Source organism: Dermacentor variabilis, chromosome 1 (genome assembly GCF_050947875.1).
Source record: "Dermacentor variabilis isolate Ectoservices chromosome 1, ASM5094787v1, whole genome shotgun sequence".
In the NCBI taxonomy this organism is placed as follows: domain Eukaryota; kingdom Metazoa; phylum Arthropoda; class Arachnida; order Ixodida; family Ixodidae; genus Dermacentor; species Dermacentor variabilis.
In genome coordinates this window covers 54,833,623-54,854,857 of record NC_134568.1, presented here as the reverse complement: position 1 = coordinate 54,854,857, position 21,235 = coordinate 54,833,623, and the positions used below count along the sequence as shown (strand labels likewise).

The following is a 21,235-nucleotide window of genomic DNA, read 5'->3' as shown; positions in this document are numbered from 1 at the left end:
ACTAAACTCGCTCGGCGGACCAACTATTTTTACTGAGCCGCGGGAACGTCTACTGACACCCCTTCCCACGCGTCGACCAAGACGCCACACAATGGGCGGCCGGCGGGCGCGCTGCATTTCGGGGAATAAATGTCCCTACGGTGCTGGGTAGTCTCCCCTACGGTGCTTCGTCTCCCCTACGGTGCCTGGTCAACTCGCCTACGCTGCTAGGACGGCCGTTTCCGTCATCTGGGTATCGGCGGAGGACAGAGTGTTTAAAAACCGCTGTTGTGCGGCTGCTCAGGACACTCTCTCTCGAGCAGTCATGTTAGACTGATGTACTTTGTGAAACAGTCATGTTAGACTGATACAAATACTGTAAATAAACCCATATTCCTCGTTCTCCATGAGAAGCAGTCCTTCCCTTCATCAACATCCTCAGTGTGGATAAGTTGGACGACGGCGTGGGCCAGCTACCTTTTAATTCATGCCCGACTCCAATTTGACAACGGATCACGAGCGATGGGATTGAACCCCCAATCATAACAGGCCCCGCTCAACTGCCGCGTTTGCCCACCTCACCTCACCTCACCCACACCATCGACGCTGCCTGCCGGGTGCCTTCAACCGCTCGACATTCCTTCGGGGCCGTTCTTTCGCGTTGGCCTGGACTGACTTGGCACTTTCCCTCTGTCCACATCTGGCAACAAGTGGCTTGCAGTGGCGACAGATTACGCCACACGCTACGCCATCACCAGAGCCCTTCCAACGAGCTGCGCCACGGACGTCGCCGATTTTCTTTTACGAGACGTGTTTCTGCATCATGGCGCTCCACACCAACTGCTCACTGACCGTGGTCGGACATTTCTTTCTAAAGTCATCGCCGACATCCTGCAGTCCTGCTCAACCAAGAAAAAGCTGACTACGTCTTACCATCCACAGACTAATGGTCTCACGGAGCGTCTGAATCGTACCCTGACAGACATGCTTGCGAAGTATGTCTCGTCCGACCCTACTGATTGGGACCTTGCCCTACCCTGCGTCAGTTTTGCATATAATTCTTCGCGTCACGACACTTCCGGTTATTCCCCGTTCTTTTTGTTGTTCGGCCGAGAACCCACATTGCCACTGGACGCATCTGTTCCATCCGCCGCAGCAGAGACCAGCGAGTATGCACTTGACGCCATCACCAGGGCAGCCTAAGCACGCGAAATTTTCCGCGCTCGCCTCCTGACGGCGCAAGAGAAGCAACGGCGTTCGTACGATCGCCACCACAAAGACGTCCACTTTTCGCATGGATCTCTGGTACTCCTGTGGTCCCCTACTCGCTACTTTGGCCTGTCAGAAAAACTCCTGTCTCGGTACACAGGCCCATATCGAGTGCTGCGGGCCCTGACTCCAGTTACCTATGAAATCGCCCCAGTCAGTACCAGTGCCTCGTCTGCCCCGAATTCCACTGAAGTTGTGCATGTCGCACGCCTCAATCCATATTGCTCTCCTGTTATCGCCGATATTTAGACGCCCCGGGCCGGTGCTTCCGTCGCCGGGGGTAATGATACATGCAGGTGGCGTGTTTCTTGTGGACGATGCACGCGGGCGCCCCGACGAAGACGACGAACGCTCCCTGGCTCTCGAGCTGTCAGCTTAACTGGTCAGCACTGCATTATCCTTTGTAAATATACTTGTAAATAGTCTCCAGTTAATCCTTCGTTCGCGTAACAATATTTTGACAAGTCGCAGCCCATCTGATTTTATTTTCTGTGAATGTTGGGTGAGTTCTCGCACGGCATTTCGTGGTAAAATTGTTCAATGACTGCGAAATATTTGGAGGACGCTTAAGCTTCACCTTTAAGAGTGGAACGCGATAGCACTAGAAAATCCCTGACTGCTTCTCACGCTTCCCGGCAACTGCAGCATATGTAAGTGTAATGTTTACCGGGACGCGCGGGCGTCGAACGCTATGCACGGAGGCAAAATTTTTTTTCGAAAATTTTAAGTCAGACTATTGTACTATTGTCATACGAGTAAATGTTGCGTCTCAAATAATTTTGCTGTACTACAATAGCAAATGTGATTTTTTTTCTATTTCTCAATTTAGAAGTTCATTCTTGGTGAATTTTTGGCGCAAGACTTAGCAAGACTGTGCAAAGTAGATATTATGTCGTGCGGAATGGTGTTGTTCACTTGAACGTGGCGTTTTCATCCGAGTTTTTTTATTTGCTTACGCGTTTGTTCAAAGTGTGGCTTGCGCTTCACTTCAAATTTTGCCTGAGCTAGCGCACGGGATTCATTGGTGAAAGTTGTGGGTGAAGGTTTTCTTTTTTTGTTATCGTACAAACTCACGCTGCGGCATCCGACGCGCTATGCCCCGTCCTTACGATAAATGTGGAACGCTCTGCGAAGAAACGTTGCGCTATGTTCGCTCACTCTCCGCGACACAGGCTCTGAATGTCGGCGGGCAGCAAAATTAGTAAGCCCAATGTCTTCTAAGTTATAATGTGTGGCAACGTTGTCTTATAACGGTTGGATATGAATACATGTTGTCGCACGGAATTGCGGATGATTCTGTGAAAAGCTTTTGCATGTGTTTTTATACATTACAAATGTATGCTGGTCATAGTAGTTTTCATGTATTGAAACATGTTTTGTTTGGTCAATTAGATTGGTTGCGTTATTCCACACGAATGAAAGTGAAGTTGCGTTTGAAACCTCTGTCGCACTGCCATTTATTTCCATCCCATTGTGTTCACCTCACTAAGGAACCTAGTGGAGCAATTGCCGTCAATAACAACCTAGTTATGTTCACATTAGGACATACGCCACTACTACAGTTTATTGGCACGCTTGCGCTTCAGTTGGGGCGAGTAGGAAGAGAGAGAGAGTAAAACATCTTTATTAATAATATTTGAATGGCGAGAGCAATAGTTCACCTCAACCCCAAAAGAAAAATAATTGCTGGCGTAGCGGTGAAAATGCCGGACGCTAAAGAAATTGAAACATTCGCGCCAAGCAGCATAAGATATTCACGTCACTGGCATTTCCTGCTGTGACGTCACTTCTTATTTTTTATTTTTTACTTCCTGTTGTCCCACTGATACGCAGACGGCGACGGTTGCAACGAGCCGCCACTTTTTGACATGTGTGCTTCTATGGAAGCTTCGCTACCAGTTAGTTTACATACATCTTGACGAGTGTCCGCAGTCATCGCGTGTGATGTGTTCAAGTTTGCTGTGCGCGCTGACACCAACCTTAATAATTCAGTTAGCAAGCGAATATTTACAGGTTGATAGGGCCGATAAAAGTACTATCCTTACTTCGTGTGGCTGTCTGCTAATTTGCTATCGCAATCGATGAATCGCCTTTCAAACGAAACTGCGTCTTTTTCTTCATTATTTTCCCCCTCAAAAATTGAGAATTTTTGGTTTGACGCACTGTGGCTACTTTTTTGGCTACCAATTAAAGGTTTTGCCGCAGTTGGCGACTTTTCTGGCTACTTTTCTGAACTTTTCGTCTACTTTTTCTACCGAAGACCTGGCAACCCTGCGAAGACCCGAATCTTGGCACTCCAGATTTTTTGTTTTACCGTGAAACGTATTTCAGTTACATTTGCTTGGGGGTCATTTGCTAAAAGCATCGGTAACAAATATATGTTATAATATTGTTACATGAAAGCACAATAGCGAAACTATGTACAGGGCGTATTTACAAAAGTAGCAAGCACTGGCCTGCGTGGAAGCCAGCCAACATCAAGAAAGGCAAGCTGTCGTCATCAAGTCAGCAGTGGCCGCTTATGGGCACGTCCCGCTAAATGCAAAGATCAACATCATCGTCTTCTAGTAGCGCGTAGCATGAATGCGGTGGCAGAAGCGCCGGCCCGGCGTCACTAAGGGTCCACAGCAGAGGAAGGGTGGCAACGATTGAGTACCGAAACGTGGATGACGTCGCTGAACAACGGAACGGAATATGAAGCAGGATTTGCGGACACAATCTCGTACGTGACATAAGCCACTTGTCGAAGAACGCGGTATGGGCCCGTGCAGCTAGGAAGTATAGATTTTCAGAAAGGCCCACTCGTCGGGAGAGGGAGGAGGACCAAAGTAAAAAAAGAATAATAAATTGTGCGGTTCTACTCGCCAAAACCACGATCTTATTATGAGGCACGTTGGGGAATCCGAATAAATTTTGACCCCCTGGGGTTCTTTAACTTGCACCTAAATTTTAGTACACAGTTGTTTTTGCATTTATCCCTCATCGACATGCGGCCGCCGTGGCCGGGATTTGATTCCGTGACCTCGTGCTTAGCAGTGCAACACGGGAACCAAAGTAACACGAGGGCACCCGGAGCAAAACGTTCGTCGCGATGTCACTGGTCGTAAAGGCTCTTCTGATTGTCTTGGGAAGCATGAAGTCTACTACAGGCTATCTGCCGCTCGTAATCAGCCCGGGCAATGGTGTCGCGTGCATATTCACTAGTTGAAGTTGTAGGGTAAGGAAGCAAGGTTACCTACTGTAAAGTTGGTTCACGTCAGAACAAAAGGTAGAAGGGAGATTATCCAGCGGTGTCGTGGCGGGAGGAATTATATACGAATCTCACGTATGGCAGTGCAAGTTCTCAATCACGGGGCTCAGTCGACACGTACTTTGAAGGTATTTCTGTTAATATCTGATTCAAGCGGTCGGTGAGCTCGTTCGTCTGGAGATGGCATGACGTGGTGAACTTGTGCTGCAGCAGCAGCAACGCAAGCTGTTGTCGATGACTTTGGACAGGAAAGCACGTACTCGGTCACTCAGCAATGGACGTGGGGCACCGTGTACTGAAATTACGTCACGGAGGAAGAAGTCCGCCACGTCTGTAGCACAGCTTGTCACCAGCACTCGTGTCGTTGCACAGCTCGTCGCATAATCAGTAGCGACGACAACCAATTTGTTTCCTGAAGCAGATGTAGGAAAGGGTCCGAGTAGGCCCAAACCTACACGGAAGAAGGGCTCAGGTGGGACGTCGTGATGGGTTGAAGATACCCAGCCGGAAGCTTACACGGTCTCTTTCGGCGTTGGCAGAATATTATCGCTTATATCTTTTGATCCGTGGTACCCATGCGCCTTACTTCGGTATCATTATGTGTAGTAAACGAGGCTTACTGGATGATGCTTGTGTCATGCGCACAGCTAGCGCCCTTGTCGTGCGACGCATGACGCGATCGGACCTAAACTTAGCCTCTCGCTTTTCGTTCAGAGAGGCATAGTTCGGGAGTACATTGTTCTATCCAAACGTGAGTGGTAGCGTTTGGGAGAACTCCCTCTACTTCCCTCAGTCATTTTAGGTATAATCCATCAAACTCAAACTCAGGAGTTATAAGGCGTACAAGTGTACATTTTTCTTTGTTGTAATTTGACGCTTGCTCGGTATGGCGCCCCCACGCTTGACACGTACGGTCCATAAATGGCGCAAAAAGATGAGGACACATGGAGGAACGAAAAAAAAAATTGATTAGAGACCCTACCCCCTCCGCGCGCCAGCAGTAAAGTGTGTAGGAAGTGACGTGCAATTTTTTCGCTATAGCAGCCATGTTGTCGGGACGCAATGGTGGTTTTGTTACAGGGCAGCACTCATGCGTGTCCTCCCTCGTAGGTCTCGTACCGTGGCAAAGGCGTTGTTTGGGCAGGATTGCGCTAGTGTCGGTCTTTTGTTCCGCTGTGTTATCTATACCCTGCTCACCCGGCTGTTCTGTTCAGGTGGGACTGGAAGAAGTAAAAAACGGGAAACGAGTGAGCATGCAACGCCGTACATCACGTACCACGCCACGGACGAAAGACAATCTGCGAATATGTTTACCGTGTCCGGTGGATTCATTCTAACGCATCATCACAGACTGAAACCTTGTGTGATATGTACGCCGAAGGACTTGCAGGCCAGTGACAGCTCTGTAATGTTCCTGATTTTTACAGCGGACGATGCATTTGTGGCACGTAAAACAGCCACCTGGAAGGATGGGAAAGAAGTGGCTGCTCTCAGTAATTAAGGGACGAACCCTAGTACGACCATAGTAAGCTCACCTTACCATCGTAGAGACGAGCTGCTGCGGAGTCGTGCGTGGACTTTGGCTGCCGGTCGAGTAGAACCAGGCAAACAACGATTCAGAATGCTTTTATTCAAGGATGCGCAGCAAAAAATGTCGTCCTGGTGCGAAACATTGGATCTGGACAGCGCAGTGGTGAGCATTAAATACTTTAAAATTGTCAAAACAAAGACGCAGGTGACAACCAGTCTGGAAACTGCAGGCAACAACCGAACGAGCATCGAGTGCTTGTTAAAGCTTTCTGCAGGTGTAGCATGGCCGCTTTCTTTCTCTAAACTGACTGCTTCTCTGCGTGCATATCGCGATAAATGCTAACTTTGTATGTACTAGCATCAAGCAAGAAAACGCACAAAAAAAGCAGCTTCCCGGCTCTGATGATATTCACGATACATCCTTCCCGCTGTTGTTTTTCGGTTTGAAATCCCAATGGCCTTACTGCTTCTTGATAAATTGCTGAAGCATCCCGTCACGCGGCACGTAAACCTATCTATCGTGGAGCATGAATGAAGGTTGATTCAGGGGATAAAAAACGTCCGATGTCGAGCTTCAGTGCCGATACGGAGGCTGCTCTGGGGGGGACGATGCGAGGTGGGGAGGGGGGCTGCAGCGGCGGCGTAGTGAAAAAGTGTAACTGCTCGTGTAATCGGTGTATTCTAGGGGCCCCGCGCGTTTGACCACGACGTGCCCACTACGAGTAGGTAGTGAGTACGACTGTACGGTTGGGATGTAAAGACCCCCACTTGATGTTTCATATAAGTTGATCATGTAAGCTTTCTAATGCGCAAATAAATGTCATGCGCAATACCTTGACATCGTTGTGTAGAGAAAAGAAGCCATTAGTCAATCATGCATGCGTCGGGTGCACAGATGGTGCCGTTGTAGCACCATACGCGATGCAATTAGGGCAAAATTCCGCCTTATGCGCACCATTGTCAGAGGAGTACTTCGGCACTACGTTTGTCCATCCGAGGGGGAGTGGTCGCATTTTTAGAGATCTCATTCTGCCATAGTGGGTATAATTCATCGTGTCCAAACCGATGTTCACGAGGTGTTGTAAGACTTACAAGTGTGCAATTTCTTCCATAACCTTGACGCTTGCTCGGCTATGGCGCCCCCGCGTTCGACAAATAGAGTCCAGAAAGTAGTGAAGAGACTGAGTCGGCAAGACACGAGGTTGCCAGTTCTCCCCCACCACATTTAACCACTGCGTGCCCGCTAAGAATAGGGAGCGAGAAAGATTGCAAGATTAGACCGTAAAATGTCCACTAGCTGTCTCATAAGTTACGAATGTAAGCTTTCAAATGCGTGAAGAAATGTAACATTTGTATTTGGTTACGTCGCTTCTGTACTCTAGTGCCAATACCCTCAGCAGCTCGCACAAGATGCCCCATGAGAGGTGCCCCATGCGGCTGCGTCACCGATGCAGCCTACCGAATTTTCCAACTTGGTACGGATCCGAATGTTGTTTAAGAGCAGCACGTCATAGCCATGAGTGCCGGCGTGGGGGGGGGGGGGGGGATTTCACGCGGCGTCGTGATGGCGCTCGGATCACCTACGGTGTTTGTTCGTTTGTTTGGTTATACTGCCAATCCAAGAAAGGACCATTACAGGAGTGGATAGAAATACAACAATGACAAGATACAAAATATCGGCACCATGTAGAGAAACGAAAAAAAATATACACTAGCAGTATCTGTAAAAAGTGACATGCGGTGATCAAAGACAAAACCCTCTCGCAGTATGTGCATCAGAAACAGAAACAGTTGTTATGACGCATTCATAACAGGGAAGATAAGATTCTCCAAAGCAGCAGTAAAAGCACTGACAGAGGAACATATGACAAGAGGATCGGATAATTCATTCCATTCTTTGATTGTCCTCGGAAAAAAACTATACTTGAATACATCATTCCGTGTAACTGGCGAGTGTATGTATAAACTGTGCTTGTGTCTGTAGCGTTTATCTGGTAAAATTACACATAAATCAGCTAAATTAATTTTAACCTGGTTATGAATAATTAGGTATAATAATTTCAGTTGGTCACACTTAGTCCTTAGTTCTAAAGCGGAGAGGTTCGCACGCCTGCATTGTTCAGTAGGAAAGTACACGCGCTGATATTTATTAAATATGAATCTGGAGGTAAGTCATTGAACTCCGTCCAATGCATCATGGTTGGTTGCAGTGTGTGGGGCCCATGCAATCTTAGAGTATTCAATAATTGGCCTTACTAATATCTTATATGCCAGGCTTTTCACTTCAGTAGTTGCGCTGTACAGTCTTCGCCTGAGGCCCCATAAGACTTTATTGGCTTAGCTACAGACTTGATTGGTATGCGCATTCCACCTCAAGTCTTGAGTAAATGTTAATACTAGATATTTATATTATGTTACTCTTTTCAGTTCGTGTGTACCTATGCTGTATTTGTAAGGCAACGTCACCTTCTCTCTTGTTATGGACATACAAACTGATTTTACTGGGTTCAGTGACATTTGTCATTCATCACACCATTTTAAAATTCTTTGTAAATTGTTGTTAAGGTCTAACTGGTTACCTAAAGATTCGATCCTATTATAAATAACGCACTCGTCTGTAAATAACCTTAGTGGAACAGGTATATCAGAAGGCAAATCATTAATAAATATAAGAAATAAAAGAGGACCCAATGCACTGCCTTGGGGTACTCAAGACAAGACCGGTTTGGGCATGAATTTAATTCTATTTATTTCGACATACTGCTCACGAGATTGAATGTAGGATGTAAACAACTTAGTAATATGTGGATTTCTAAATGTTTCATGCATTTTTTAGAAGGAGTGTAGGATGCGATACTTTATGAGCCGCTTTGGCGAAGTCTAAAAAAAAATAGGTCAACCTGTCCTGGGCAACTTATTGTTTGTGAAATATCGTGAACGCTTCGAACAAGCTGCGTTATTGTAGACAAACGCTTATAAAAACCACGTTGTTCTGGTGATAATAAATTGTAAGCTGCCAGATAATTTGACAGATCTTTACAAACTATATGCTCAAGCAGTTTGGAGCAGGTACTCGTAATAGAAATAGGCCTGTAGTTTCCTACCTCAGATGTGCTCCCACTTTTGTGAACTGGAATTATTTTAACTTGTTTGCAGGCTATAGGAAATGTCCCTTGGGTAAGTAAAGATTTAAAGACTACGATAAGATATTTAGCAATCCACGGAGCATATCTATATTGGAACTCATTCGGGATGCTGTTGGGGCCTTGGGATTTCTTAGTGTTAATGCGCAGAAGAAGGTTTAGGAATCCTTCATGATTGATCAGAAGATCAGATACTGAAGGGCGGTCAGAGGCGCCATGAAAGTACGGAAGTGTGCCATCATCATTGGTGAACACGGAGGAAAAAATAGGAATTGAAATTTTCTGTAGGTTCTTGGGTAATCCTTTCATCCTCATCTTGATGTTGTTTTTAGAAGGGTTTATATATCTCCAAAATTTACTGCATCTTTAATTAAGGAAAATTTTCAGTGTTACATTAAAGAAACTTTCCTTGGATTCCTTGATAAGCCGGTTTAAGTCTAGCCTCATGTTATGAAGCAAAGCCTTGTTCTGGGCACTTGGATCTCGAGAACAAGCTTTTCGTTTCCATTATATCCTCCGTTTGACATGAAATATTTCCCTTGTAATCCATGGGTTTCTTTCGTTTGCATTTTTTGACGCCAATAGGGATAAATCACGTAATGCAATGCATCGTAACCTTGGAAAAAAAGTCCCAGAGATAATCAGTGCCACCATTGGATTCATAAATAGTCATAAAGTTATCAAACTAGCTTTCAAGGTAATCCAATGCGCTAACATCCTCAGCAGCTTGAAAGTTTAGATATTGGATGCTTTATTGGGCGCAAGGGTTACGAGGACATGTTCAAGGACACAATAACCATTCTGTGGTCAGATAACCCTTCATCAACAAGACAGCCAATCACATGCGGTGTCAAAGCATTTGAGATTAATATAATATCAAGTACAGACGATCTTGTTGCACACACCCTAGTATATTGGTTAACAAGCTGGGTTAAATTGTAAGAATATATTAAATCCAAAAACACCGCAGAAGATGTAACATCTATGTCTCCGGGCAGACATGAATCCCAATCAATAGCCGGGAGACTAAAATCACCTATTTACACTATGCTGTCTTGCTACTTCACATACGTTTCCATGCATTCTCTTAGCAGCAAGATATATTCTACTGGAGAGCTCGGAGGCCTGTATACCCTCCCCCTCCCTCCCGGTGAATACAGTGCGATTATTCAATTTTGTTGTAATTCATACAGCCTCAATATCTCCTGGCACTTGTAATATGGAAAATATGATGTTTAGTTTTACCAGAAGGGCCATGCCTCCGCCTCTTCCATCTGGATCCCTCCTAAGCAGCGAATATCCGGTTGACGTGATTTCGCTGTCGAGTATATTTTTATGCAACCAGGTTTCAGTAACTACAGCAATGTCAGGTTAGTGATCAATAACTAGAGCTTCAAGCGCGTGCGCTTTGTTTACTAGGCTTCTTGCATTTATATTGATTATTTTGAAGCCAGCATGTTGGCCCTGCATGCGTCAATTATCGCTTGCTCCTGAATCAGTTCGCAGTTTGCACCTTTCCTCACGTTCTTCATTCCAGCTGTACAGCGTATTGTTTACCTTTAATTTATCAAAACAAGCTTTACATACTTTCCTGCCTTCTTTTCTTCACTTGCCGAGTTCCATAGCTTTTTGTTATTCCCTGTACTCTTTTAGAGAAATCTTCACTTACGCTGTAATCCGTGTCTTACAGTTTTGTGCAGTTTTGCTAAACTTTCATTTTATCCCTATAGCCTGCCCCCCTCAGGATGACTGGTCGAGCTCTACGAGAAATTTTCTTGCCTGACCTATGAATTCTTCCAATAGAAGATACATTCACTTTTAGAGTAGCGCTGAAGATTCTTTCTTTTACTTTGCTTAGTTGTGTCCCTTCGATTTCATGTTCGTCTTCTTTTATTCCTCTATTGATGAGATTATTTCGTCGGGAACGGTTATCCAGATCACCCAGTTGTTTGACCAGACTAGGTGGTTCAACACTGTGATCAGCTACGATTCCCTCAAGAGTGGCGAGCCTGTTACGAGTCTCGTCTAAGCTTTGTACCTTAGTCTCGATAACAAGAAGCTGGTTCTGCATTGTCTAGGATTCTTAGAACGACAGAAAGCTGAGCTAGTTGGTAAGGATTCATTATCCAAAAAAAGGATTCTTGTTTCAAGCGAGTGTTGCTTGTCTTGAACCGCAGTGAGTTTAGACAAAATTTCCTTGTGGTTGTGGAGCAATTCCTTGCCCATTTTATCCGTTATTGGTCCTGGATTTTTCTCCACGTCGCCAGGGAGACTGAACAACGGGCCCGCAACAAAAAAAAAGAACAGTCACATATAAAGTCAACGACAACCTGCACTACAACGACAACCAGCACTATAAGACCAAGAACATCACTATGGAAGCCATGTTTTTGGTCACCAACCTGCATGAAGAGCGGCACGTCAGGCGACATTGTCACGGCGGTGCTGCCGGGCCCACTGAAGCTGGCAGGAGATGGGCACGCTTTATAGCATGCGGCTGATCCCTTCTGGTCATGCGTCCTGACGTCATTGAGTCCACAGATGGTGAGCCGAAAAGACCATCCACGTGTCGATGCTCCTGGCTACAGGTGAGCTCAGCAAACTGGCTGAAGTAACCACACACACAGAAGTGTCGCAGTAGGCCAGCATCGTAGCGAAGGGTGATGTTTCCAGCGTCGAAGGATTTCGCAGCGCCTCCAGCGATGAAGCTATGGCATGCGCAGAAAATCAGCATGAAGAGCGGCACGTCACGCGACATTGTCACGGCGGTGCTACCGTTCAGACGGCGCAGTTCTTGTTTTGCGGCAGTGCATCCAGATATGTGACGCAAGCTACGGTAAATTGAAGGGTATGAGCAATTTGTTATGCGTAGAACCAAAGCTAAACGACGACGGTTGTTCTGGCCGCAGAAGTATTTGTTTGAGCCCCTATAGCTATACGTGCTATAAAAAATGTTTGCAGTCCCTTAAGTATCCTTACGTGACTTTAATGCGAAAGCATGACGACTTGTCTTATCAGGTGGTTGCGTCTGTGATACGAGACGTCATATATTGTTACGTGTTCTTCGCAGCTCTACCTTAATCCACCTTAATCCGCCTTGCTCTAGTTTGTAGCAACGTTAATCCACATCCACTTTCCACTAATCTGTACCAGTCTTGATCCACCCTAATCCAATTTAGTCCACATTAATGCAGTTCAATTCACCTTAAGCCTTCACCTTAATTCATTTTACTGCAGCTTAAGTCACCCTAATTAGTGGTTTGAATCACGGTCCCGGTGCCGCGCAATTTTCCACCGGATTAAAAAAAGAAATCCGCGCGTTGATAAAATTGCATAAACAGGCCTGGAATGCGGCCCGATCCCGGTTACCAGAACCGGTAACGCACTCTCTCACCAGAGCAGAATTGGCCACCCTGGCGCAGTACTTGGCCACAACCTCCTGTATGAATACAACAATCAAACCCCGGCCCTCAGACCTCAACGGCTGCGAAGCAATTGACCGCGGCTGCGGTCAGACCTGCGACGCAGCAGAGGGTGCTAAGAATCCCTGTTTTCGGAAAGGCCGCCGTTGGAATCTGAACCTGGCAACGTTTAACGCTAGAACGTTATTTAGTGAGAGTTAGTGTAGCAGTGCTTGGAGGAATTAGAGGGCGTAAATGGGATATAATAGGGCTCAGTGAAGTTAGGAGGTGAAAAAAGCATATGCAGTGCTAAAAAGCGGGCATGTCCTGTGCTACCGGGGCTTAGCGGAGAGACGAGAACAAGAAGTCGGATTCCTGATTAATAAGGATACAGCTGGTAACATACAGGAATTCTATAGCATTAACGAGAGGATGGCGGGTCTTGTGAAACTATAAGAGGTACAAATTGAAGGTCGTGCAGGTCTACGCCCCCACATCCAGTCATGATGACCAGGAAGTCGAAATATTCTATGAAGACGTGTAATCGCCGATGGGTAAAGTGAAAACAAAGTACACTATACTGAAGGGCGACTTCAATGCCAGGGTAGGCAAGAAGCAGGCTGTAGACAAGACAGTGGGGGAATATGGCATAGGCTCTAGAAATAGTAGGGGCCAGTTATTAGTAGAATTTCCAGAACAGAATAATATGCAGATAGTGCATACCTTCTTCCGCAAGCGGGATAGCCGTAAATGGACGTGGAGGAGCCCGAATGGTGAGACTAGAAATGAAATAGACTTTATACTCTGCGCTAACCCTGGCATCATACAAGATGTGGACGTGCTCGACAAGGTGCGCTGCAGTGACCATAGGTTGATAAGAACTCGAATTAGCCTAGACTTGAAAAGGGAACGGAAGAAACTGGTACATAGGAAGCCGGTCAATGAGTTAGCGGTAAGAGGGAAAATAGAGGAATTCCGGATCAAGCTACAGAAGAGGTATTCGGATTTAACTCAGGAAGAGGATCTTAGTGTTGAAGCAATAACGACAATCTTATGGACATCATTAAGGAGTGTGCAATAGAAGTCGGTGGTAACTCCGTTAGACAGGATGCCAGTAAGCTATATCGCAGCAGACGAAAGATATGGTCAAGAAACGCCAATGTATGAAAGCCTCTAACACTACAGCTAGAATAGAACTGGCAGAACTTTCCAAGTTAATCAACAAGCGTAAGGCAGCTGACATAAGGAAGCATAGTATGGATAGAAATGAACATGCTCTCAGTTACGGAGGAAGCATAGAAGCTGTGAAGAAGAAACTAGGAATAAGCAAGAATCAGATGCATGCTTTAAGAGAGAAAGCCGGCAATATCATTACTAATATGGATGAGATAGTTCAAGTGGCTGAGCAGTTCTATAGAGATTTATACAGTACCAGTGGCACCCAAGATTATGGAAGAGGAAATAGTCTAGAGGAATTCGACATCCCACAAGTAACGCCGGAAGAAGTAAAGGAAGCCTTGGGGGCTATGCAAAGGGGCAAGGCAGCTGGGGAGTATCAGGTAACAGCAGATTTGTTGAAGGATGATGGACAGATTGTTCTAGAAAAACTGGCCGCCCTGTATATGCAATGCCTCTTGACTTCGTGCGCACCGGAATCTTGAGAAGAACGCTAAACTAATCCTAATCCATAAGAAAGGAGACGCCAAAGATTTGAAAAATTCCGGACTGATCAACTTACTGTCCGTTGCCTACAAAGTATTTACTAAGGCAATCGCAAGTAGAATCAGGAACACCTTAGACTTCTTTGAACCAAAGGACCAGGCAGGATTCCGTAAAGTCTACTCAGCAATAGGCCATATTCACACTATCCATCAGGTGATAGAGAAATGTGCGGAATATAACTAACCCTTATATATACTTTCTATTGATTACGAAAAAGCGTTTGATTCAGTCGAACCCCCAGCAGTCATGGAGGCATTAAGGAATCAGGGTATAGACGAGCCGTATGTAAACATACTACAGATCAAGGTATGCGCCATGTAGTCGCCGCGGAGGCTTACATAAGCACCACAGCTTGGCCATATTTGAACGTTCCGGAAGATGTCGGAGCGGATCCCGACGGAACAGTTCAAGCGCCTCCAACTGGTCTGAACCATATCATGCGTCCCACCGAACTTGTGCCAAAGTGTAAAAAATATGGAAGTGGCACGCAGCTGGACAGAACCAAGGTAGTATTTTTTTTGCCGTTGCTTGGAGGAAGTCAGACCATCTTTGTATCTTGCCTAATTACATAATTACTTATTATTATTAAATCAACTGCTCAGATATTATATTCGGAGCAAAAATGTCCATCGTAAATGAGTATGGTGAGCCGATATCATGGATGAAACTAGCCGGAGACAAACTGATGAGCTTTTTTCAAAAAGTCGGACAGCGGCCCACATTTGAGAGCACTCCGCAGTGCTCGAAACATGGCAGGTGTAGTCGGAATTAAATTGAGGCTCTTAGCAGACGACTACAAGCTTGTCGGTGACAGAAAAGACTCAAATTATTTAATGATTCGTAAATACTCTTTATAAAAAAATGGCCCAGACGTGTCTGGTAAGAGCAGCAGATGATGAATAACGCAGTTGCACTGTATTTAAGAGTTTTGAGCAGCGATGCCGTCTGTACTCTACACTTTGTCATCGTTTTATTTTAACCTCTGCAGTTTCGTCATCTTGTTCCTCCTTTCCTCTTTCGCTCTCTGCTTCCCATATCTTCTACTGCTATATTTGTATGCCTTGTTCGTGAAGAATCGAATTCAGTAGATTTGCGGCCACAAGCACCATTTCGATTATGAGCCACGCAGTATTGGAGCACTCCGGATTATTTTTGACCACCAGGGGATCTTGAACGCCCCCCCCCCCCCCCACCAATGCAAGGGACGCTGCCGTTAATGATTTCGCCCCCATAGAAATGCGCCCGCCGCGGCCGGCACTTCATCCCGCGACCTCGTTATTCCTGAAGAGAGAGACGGAAAGCATATCTGCTAACTCCCTTATTTTTTCATAACATTTACGAATTTGGGCCAATTCCACGATGTTACGCATGTCACGTCAAGTTTCACGAGACATCCATTGTGTTCGAGAAAATCAATCGCCCGTCGGTCTCCGCGCACGCGTACATTCCCTTGCAAGTCTACTGATGGTGATGGCATGCAAGAGGGATACTTGCTTCGAATAAGTTTACGCAAGCACGTTATTGAAGCAGATCAAATTGGCAACAGCTAAGTCGTTGAAAAAGTCACTGTTGTCTAGAAACAAGTTGGGTGCTTCTCAGTAGTAGCTGTTCCAACTTTGTTGCTGCTCGGTGTGATACGTCTCAAGTTACATCGTCGTTACTCAAATGCGTATGTATCCCTGAAGGGACGTGCGCTCCAGGCAAATGTTAAAAATAAAAGAACATGTTTGCTATCTTCCACTTTCCTGACCCCCCCTCCCCCCTTGCCTCCACAGGATTTTACGAATTGTAAAGTTCACGGGTTGGCAGCTATGATAGAAAGGCCGGATGTTAACAAGAGGTGGCTGGTACATCGGAGGGGCTCGATATTCTGTTAATTATTATTATTAATAAGTACCATGTGAGCGTGTGCACAAACATCACACAGAGAAAAAAAATGGACTAGCAAGTCTATCTTAAAGGAGACACCACGGCCACCCGGTTGCAGAGGACAGAAAAACGAACCGAGAAAGAGAAGGAGCTGAAGGAAGAGAACAAAGACAGGAATAAAGATCACATCACCATATGGAAGAGCAATATGAAAAGATCACGCCGAGAAAGCATAGAAGAAATCAAATGTTCAATTTAAATAGGATAATAAAACAAAAAAGAAAATGAAAGAAAAATCAACTTGCCGCTAGGGGAAGACAAACACACATCTTCCACATTACACATGCGGTTTTTACGAAATAAATTACACCACGGAGGACATCCTCTAATCTACTTCCTCGGTTATTCCTATATGTGCACAAGATTTACCTTGGACATGCTTTAATACCGTCTTAACCGCATACCTTTGTACATGTGGAGAAATTTTACGGTATTTGAAATAAATAAACCTAAGAAGTACTTCGGGGATAGCCCGTCGCACATCTTGACAAGACTGCACACACTTTCTCAAGACCACCGCCTCCGTTACGGTCCGAGGAGATTCCACCATTAACGCTGATTTCGTGTAAATTGTATTTCTTTTTCTTTTTTGTACCTTTATTGTACTTGCCTCACTTCTGCCTGTCAAGCCTCGCTGCCCGAACAATATTTAAATAAATAATTGTGTCGCGAAAGCAGATGGAGACGTGCACGCGACAAAGCAAGCTCATAACGTTCCAATTATACGAGCTACTTTGTCTCGTGGTTTAGCACCGCAGACTTTTGGCCGACACATACATAGCGCGGATCGTACGCCGTTCTTTTCAGGAGTGCTACCCCTCCTGTTCTCGCCTAATTGGTACTATCCGTTCTTTTTCTGGTCACTCAAAAACACAGGTACTACGCCATCATGTCTCCTCTGAGCTTCCGGTGGACTCGCAAGCGTGGCCCCTACATCATCCTGGCCATCTGGGTGGTGGCTGCGCTGTTGTCAAGCGTGCAGTTTGTTCATGGCCGGGCCACGCCCTTCACCTGGGCCGGCGGCACCTACTACGACTGCCACGAAAACTGGGACGAGAATGCCGGCAAGGTGAGACGCCGCCGCTCCTGTACATTCTGGAAGAGATCGTGTTCCGATCTCTTCCTACGAAACATGTGCCGGTCGTGTCCTACACCGTATGAGTACGGGCGCACTCATCCCGAAATCGGTGTGCACTGAGGCGGGATCTCTGGAACTGACCCAGATGGAGCTTTGAAGCCGTCGTGTGGCAGAGATATCGTGGGCTGAAAACAGTGTAGATCTTGGTTGTAACGATGGATAATTGTATGTTGGTTGTAAGCTTATGAAGCATAGGACGGCGAATTGAGTGCACGATGAGAAAAAAGAAAATGCTGGGCGTAGCGACAAAGAGAGAGAGAGATAAACATGGAGGAAAGAAAGAAAGAGAGAAACAAGAGAAGCAAAAATAATTGAAATCGAGTATAGGACATGGAGTAAATTATATACTAATTGAAATTAAGCATATCAGCGGAGCTGTGGAAGACATGTATGGTGTGACGGAATATACCTCGTGGAGCGTTCGTCGCATAATGCTACCAAGCGTACGAAAACAGCTGAAGAGGGCATAGAAATGGAATAACATGGATTGATGAGCTAGGAAACTCGCGAGCAAATGCGGCGGGAACTTCCGAACATGAGATGTCTATTAGTAGAGCTTTCGAATGCAGCCCATTGATGGGAAGTGCGTTTAATAACACTTTGAATGATGGCAGTTGCTCCGCGTATACGCAACAGCTGCGTACGGCGGTAATGTACGCACACTGCATTTTCATAAAACAAACACCTGCCATAGTTTTTTAGCATTCACAGGAGTCAAGCCAGGCCAACCGGGTGAACCACGTGTTGGCGTTACGCCAGCAAAATGAGCCGCGCTTTTTTTCCCGCTCTGCAGTACCTATAGGCTACGATACGTCTGCGTCCAAAGAACCACCGAAAAGCACGCACCAGCGCGCCTGAATTTAGTGGTGCTGCCATTGGAACATTCCGCATGAATGTATGCATGCCCGCACATGAGTGAGTTCATAACTCTTCTATACACCTAGCATTGTTAAAAAAATAGACGCAGTAACACAGCGACGTTAAAGGCAAACTTTACAAGAACCTTTTGAGGTGCATTAATCTGCGCGCTTTCTTTGCACACAGGTCTTTCACAGGGGCTGCGAGATGCAACTGCCTCGTTGTCGTGGGCGGGCGCCATTGAAATGCCCTGCGATTACTAACATGTTGTCATGGCTCATAATAAATAAATAAATAAATAAATAAATAAATAAATAAATAAATAAATAAATAAATGATGAAAAGAAGGCACCTCGGCTAGTGTCCAAACTTCGTCGTATGGTTGAGTAAGGTAGCGCTCAAACTGCGTCGCCAGTACATCGCGGCTCTTTAAGTTCGCGTTATATTATTACGATATCATTGAGCGATGCTCAAGAGACGAGCCGCCGCGAGAACGACGAAGAAGTTGGTCGGTGCCCTTGGCACAAGCGAGTGTCAGCCTCTTTCCACACGTAACAATATAAGTAATGACTCGCAAAGCAATCGTTACAGTGCACGTTGCTAGATGCATCCGATGGAAATGCACCGGCGCCACGGGAGAGGACGACAAGCGACACAGGAGGCATGAAGTGAATCGCACGAAGAAAGACTCCGAAGAAGCAGGAAACGGTGATACTTCAGAGGCGCAGGAAACGGAATCGTCGTGTACACATTTGGAAAGCTTCGGGTAACAGTAAGCTAAGCAGAATACATGCATAGTGCTGGAAATGTCGTGCAAGCGGAACCATTACTTACGGTCGAGAACCCGCTCCGAATTGCGGGCGATGTTTGAAGTATAGAAGTCTTGGGAAACGTTGAAATTCTGCAGGCTTTCTTGGCCAGTTGAAAGCGATTCGCGATTAAACTATTGGATCGATTCGTGTATTTCCAGGGATCTAAAGACTTCAATGACTCAGCTTTCAGCTGCTTGCAGCAGCAGCTCTTGAAATAGCAAGAAGGTTGTTCCAAAATGGGCGTTTTTATAAGAATGTCGGGGAATTCCTTGTGGTAGATGTACCAGGTAATTCAATGAGCACTTCACATTTTTTTAAAGGTTTCCTATGGCAGATAGCACAATTCTAGTTCATAAAACGGTCTACTCGAAGAAGCGCACATTACATGCACAAAAATATTTAAATGCATAATCGACCAATTAGCAGAACGTCTCAAATTATTCTTTAAACTAATTACCTTATGGCACATATTGCAATTTACAAAACCTAGCGGGGGTGTTCGCAAGGCGGATCCACTTGCAACGAATTCTCAGGATGACACCAGTTTCAACATATTGATTTCCGAACATTGCGGAGAAATGCATTGGTGTTCCGGTTACTTCGGTGCTTCAATGCACAAAATGACGTTTTATTTAGAAAGTAAGTGGAACGAGGGTGCATTTTTACTGCAAGCTTGAAAGGCGCATATCTCGTAAATAGTGTCATCCACACAATTATTTTCACGTGGAAATGCATTGCAGTCCCTACCGCTGGAATTTTTTCACTGCAATATGAGCTCTAAGGTAATTAATTATCAACTTAATTATCACATTTTTGTTGGTTGGAAGAATATGCATTTCAACTCTTTGCGCAAGTAAGGTCCACCTCATCGAGTAGACCAGTTCATGGACTAGAATTGCGCTATCTGCCAGAGGCATTTCTGTAGAGTGTTCGCTTAAACACCCTGTATATAAAGGAAATGTGAAGATTCAGACTGGAGTTATGCGAGCAATATTGCCACGCCCTCGAAAATTCTGACTGAAGCTGAACAAGGAGGCGAACACTGTGAATCTCGCGTGCTGGGTTCGCTGAAAGTAATTATGCTCTTCTCACTGAAATCGACTCAGTCACTGATATGAAAAGAACAAAACATGCACAGCTCAGTGGCAAGCCTCAATAAAGAAAAAAAGAAGGAGTTCAACTTGGTTAATCGCTTTGGACGAACACGCTTGCCCTTAATTTGTTGTCAAGGAGCAGTTTGGTGGAACCTCTCAGATATCATTGCGTACGCGCACGCGCTTACCCAACCACAACCGCTGTAAAGCTTACGGGAACGCCTGGGGTATTGCGTTCCTCGCAGTAGTAAATTAAGAAACAGCATACGCTTAACGACCTAACGTCAGGCCCTTATACGCAGTGTCAGATGGTAACGCCGATGAGAAATCTGGACCAATGTAAGACTACTTCCGCTAGTGCGCCTGGAAAATTATGTTAATATCTCGCAAGGCGTATATTCGAATGACTCGTTGAATGACCGTTGCTATGACTTCGAGGAAATGAATCATTTTTAATGGACGGCAACTTTTTCTTCGATTAGATATGGCGCGTTGACGACGGCTATTTCCGCAATGTGAATTCTTCCTGCAAACACAGTACTCGTTCCTGCTTCCTTGCGAGATGGCTCAGATGGAAGGCAGGCCTGAATTTGCCGTTCCACCTGCACCCAGTGCGTTCCTCGTCCTTTTGCCTCTCCTCCAGGAGGAAATGAAATCAAGGCAAGACGTCTTCGTTCTACGTCGAACGGTGCCTTTTACCGACAAATACCTAAAAGTACACGGTTGCGACGGTGCCGACATTGTGCCGCTTTTGGTTCTTACCGAGTTTAGCAATCTATGGAAACTTTTCGCGTGTCTAAGGGCATCAGCGACGTGCATGGCATGTGCTTTCAGCGGTGCGTGAGTTGACGTACCGACTTCTGCCATACTTACAAGATCGCAGGCAATTTGCGGTCGTTTGGCTGTCTCAACAACCGCCTTTCTAAAGTGACTCATCCATTTGCATTCGCTCACTGACAAGCACACAAAATTATTGTCCGTGAAAGTTCCTGTAAGTATGATCTTTATCCCGTATATAAAAGGTAGCCACTTTTACAAAATGCCCGACGTGACGACGCTACTTGCCGCTTTTTCAACAAACACGGAAAAAAGAATAACCGTTGGTGCAGG

At 45.6% G+C, this 21,235-nt stretch overlaps 1 protein-coding gene across 1 annotated transcript in view; it reads left to right on the top strand.

Annotated features, from left to right (window-relative positions):
* The window catches only part of LOC142574126 (RYamide receptor-like), a 498,341-nt gene that overhangs the window by 362,788 nt on the left and 114,318 nt on the right, over positions 1-21,235 (top strand). Inside the window, exon 2 of the mRNA XM_075683309.1 lies at positions 17,100-17,292. Within this exon, the coding sequence (XP_075539424.1) occupies positions 17,100-17,292 (193 nt within the window). The remainder of the gene's footprint in view (positions 1-17,099; positions 17,293-21,235) is intronic.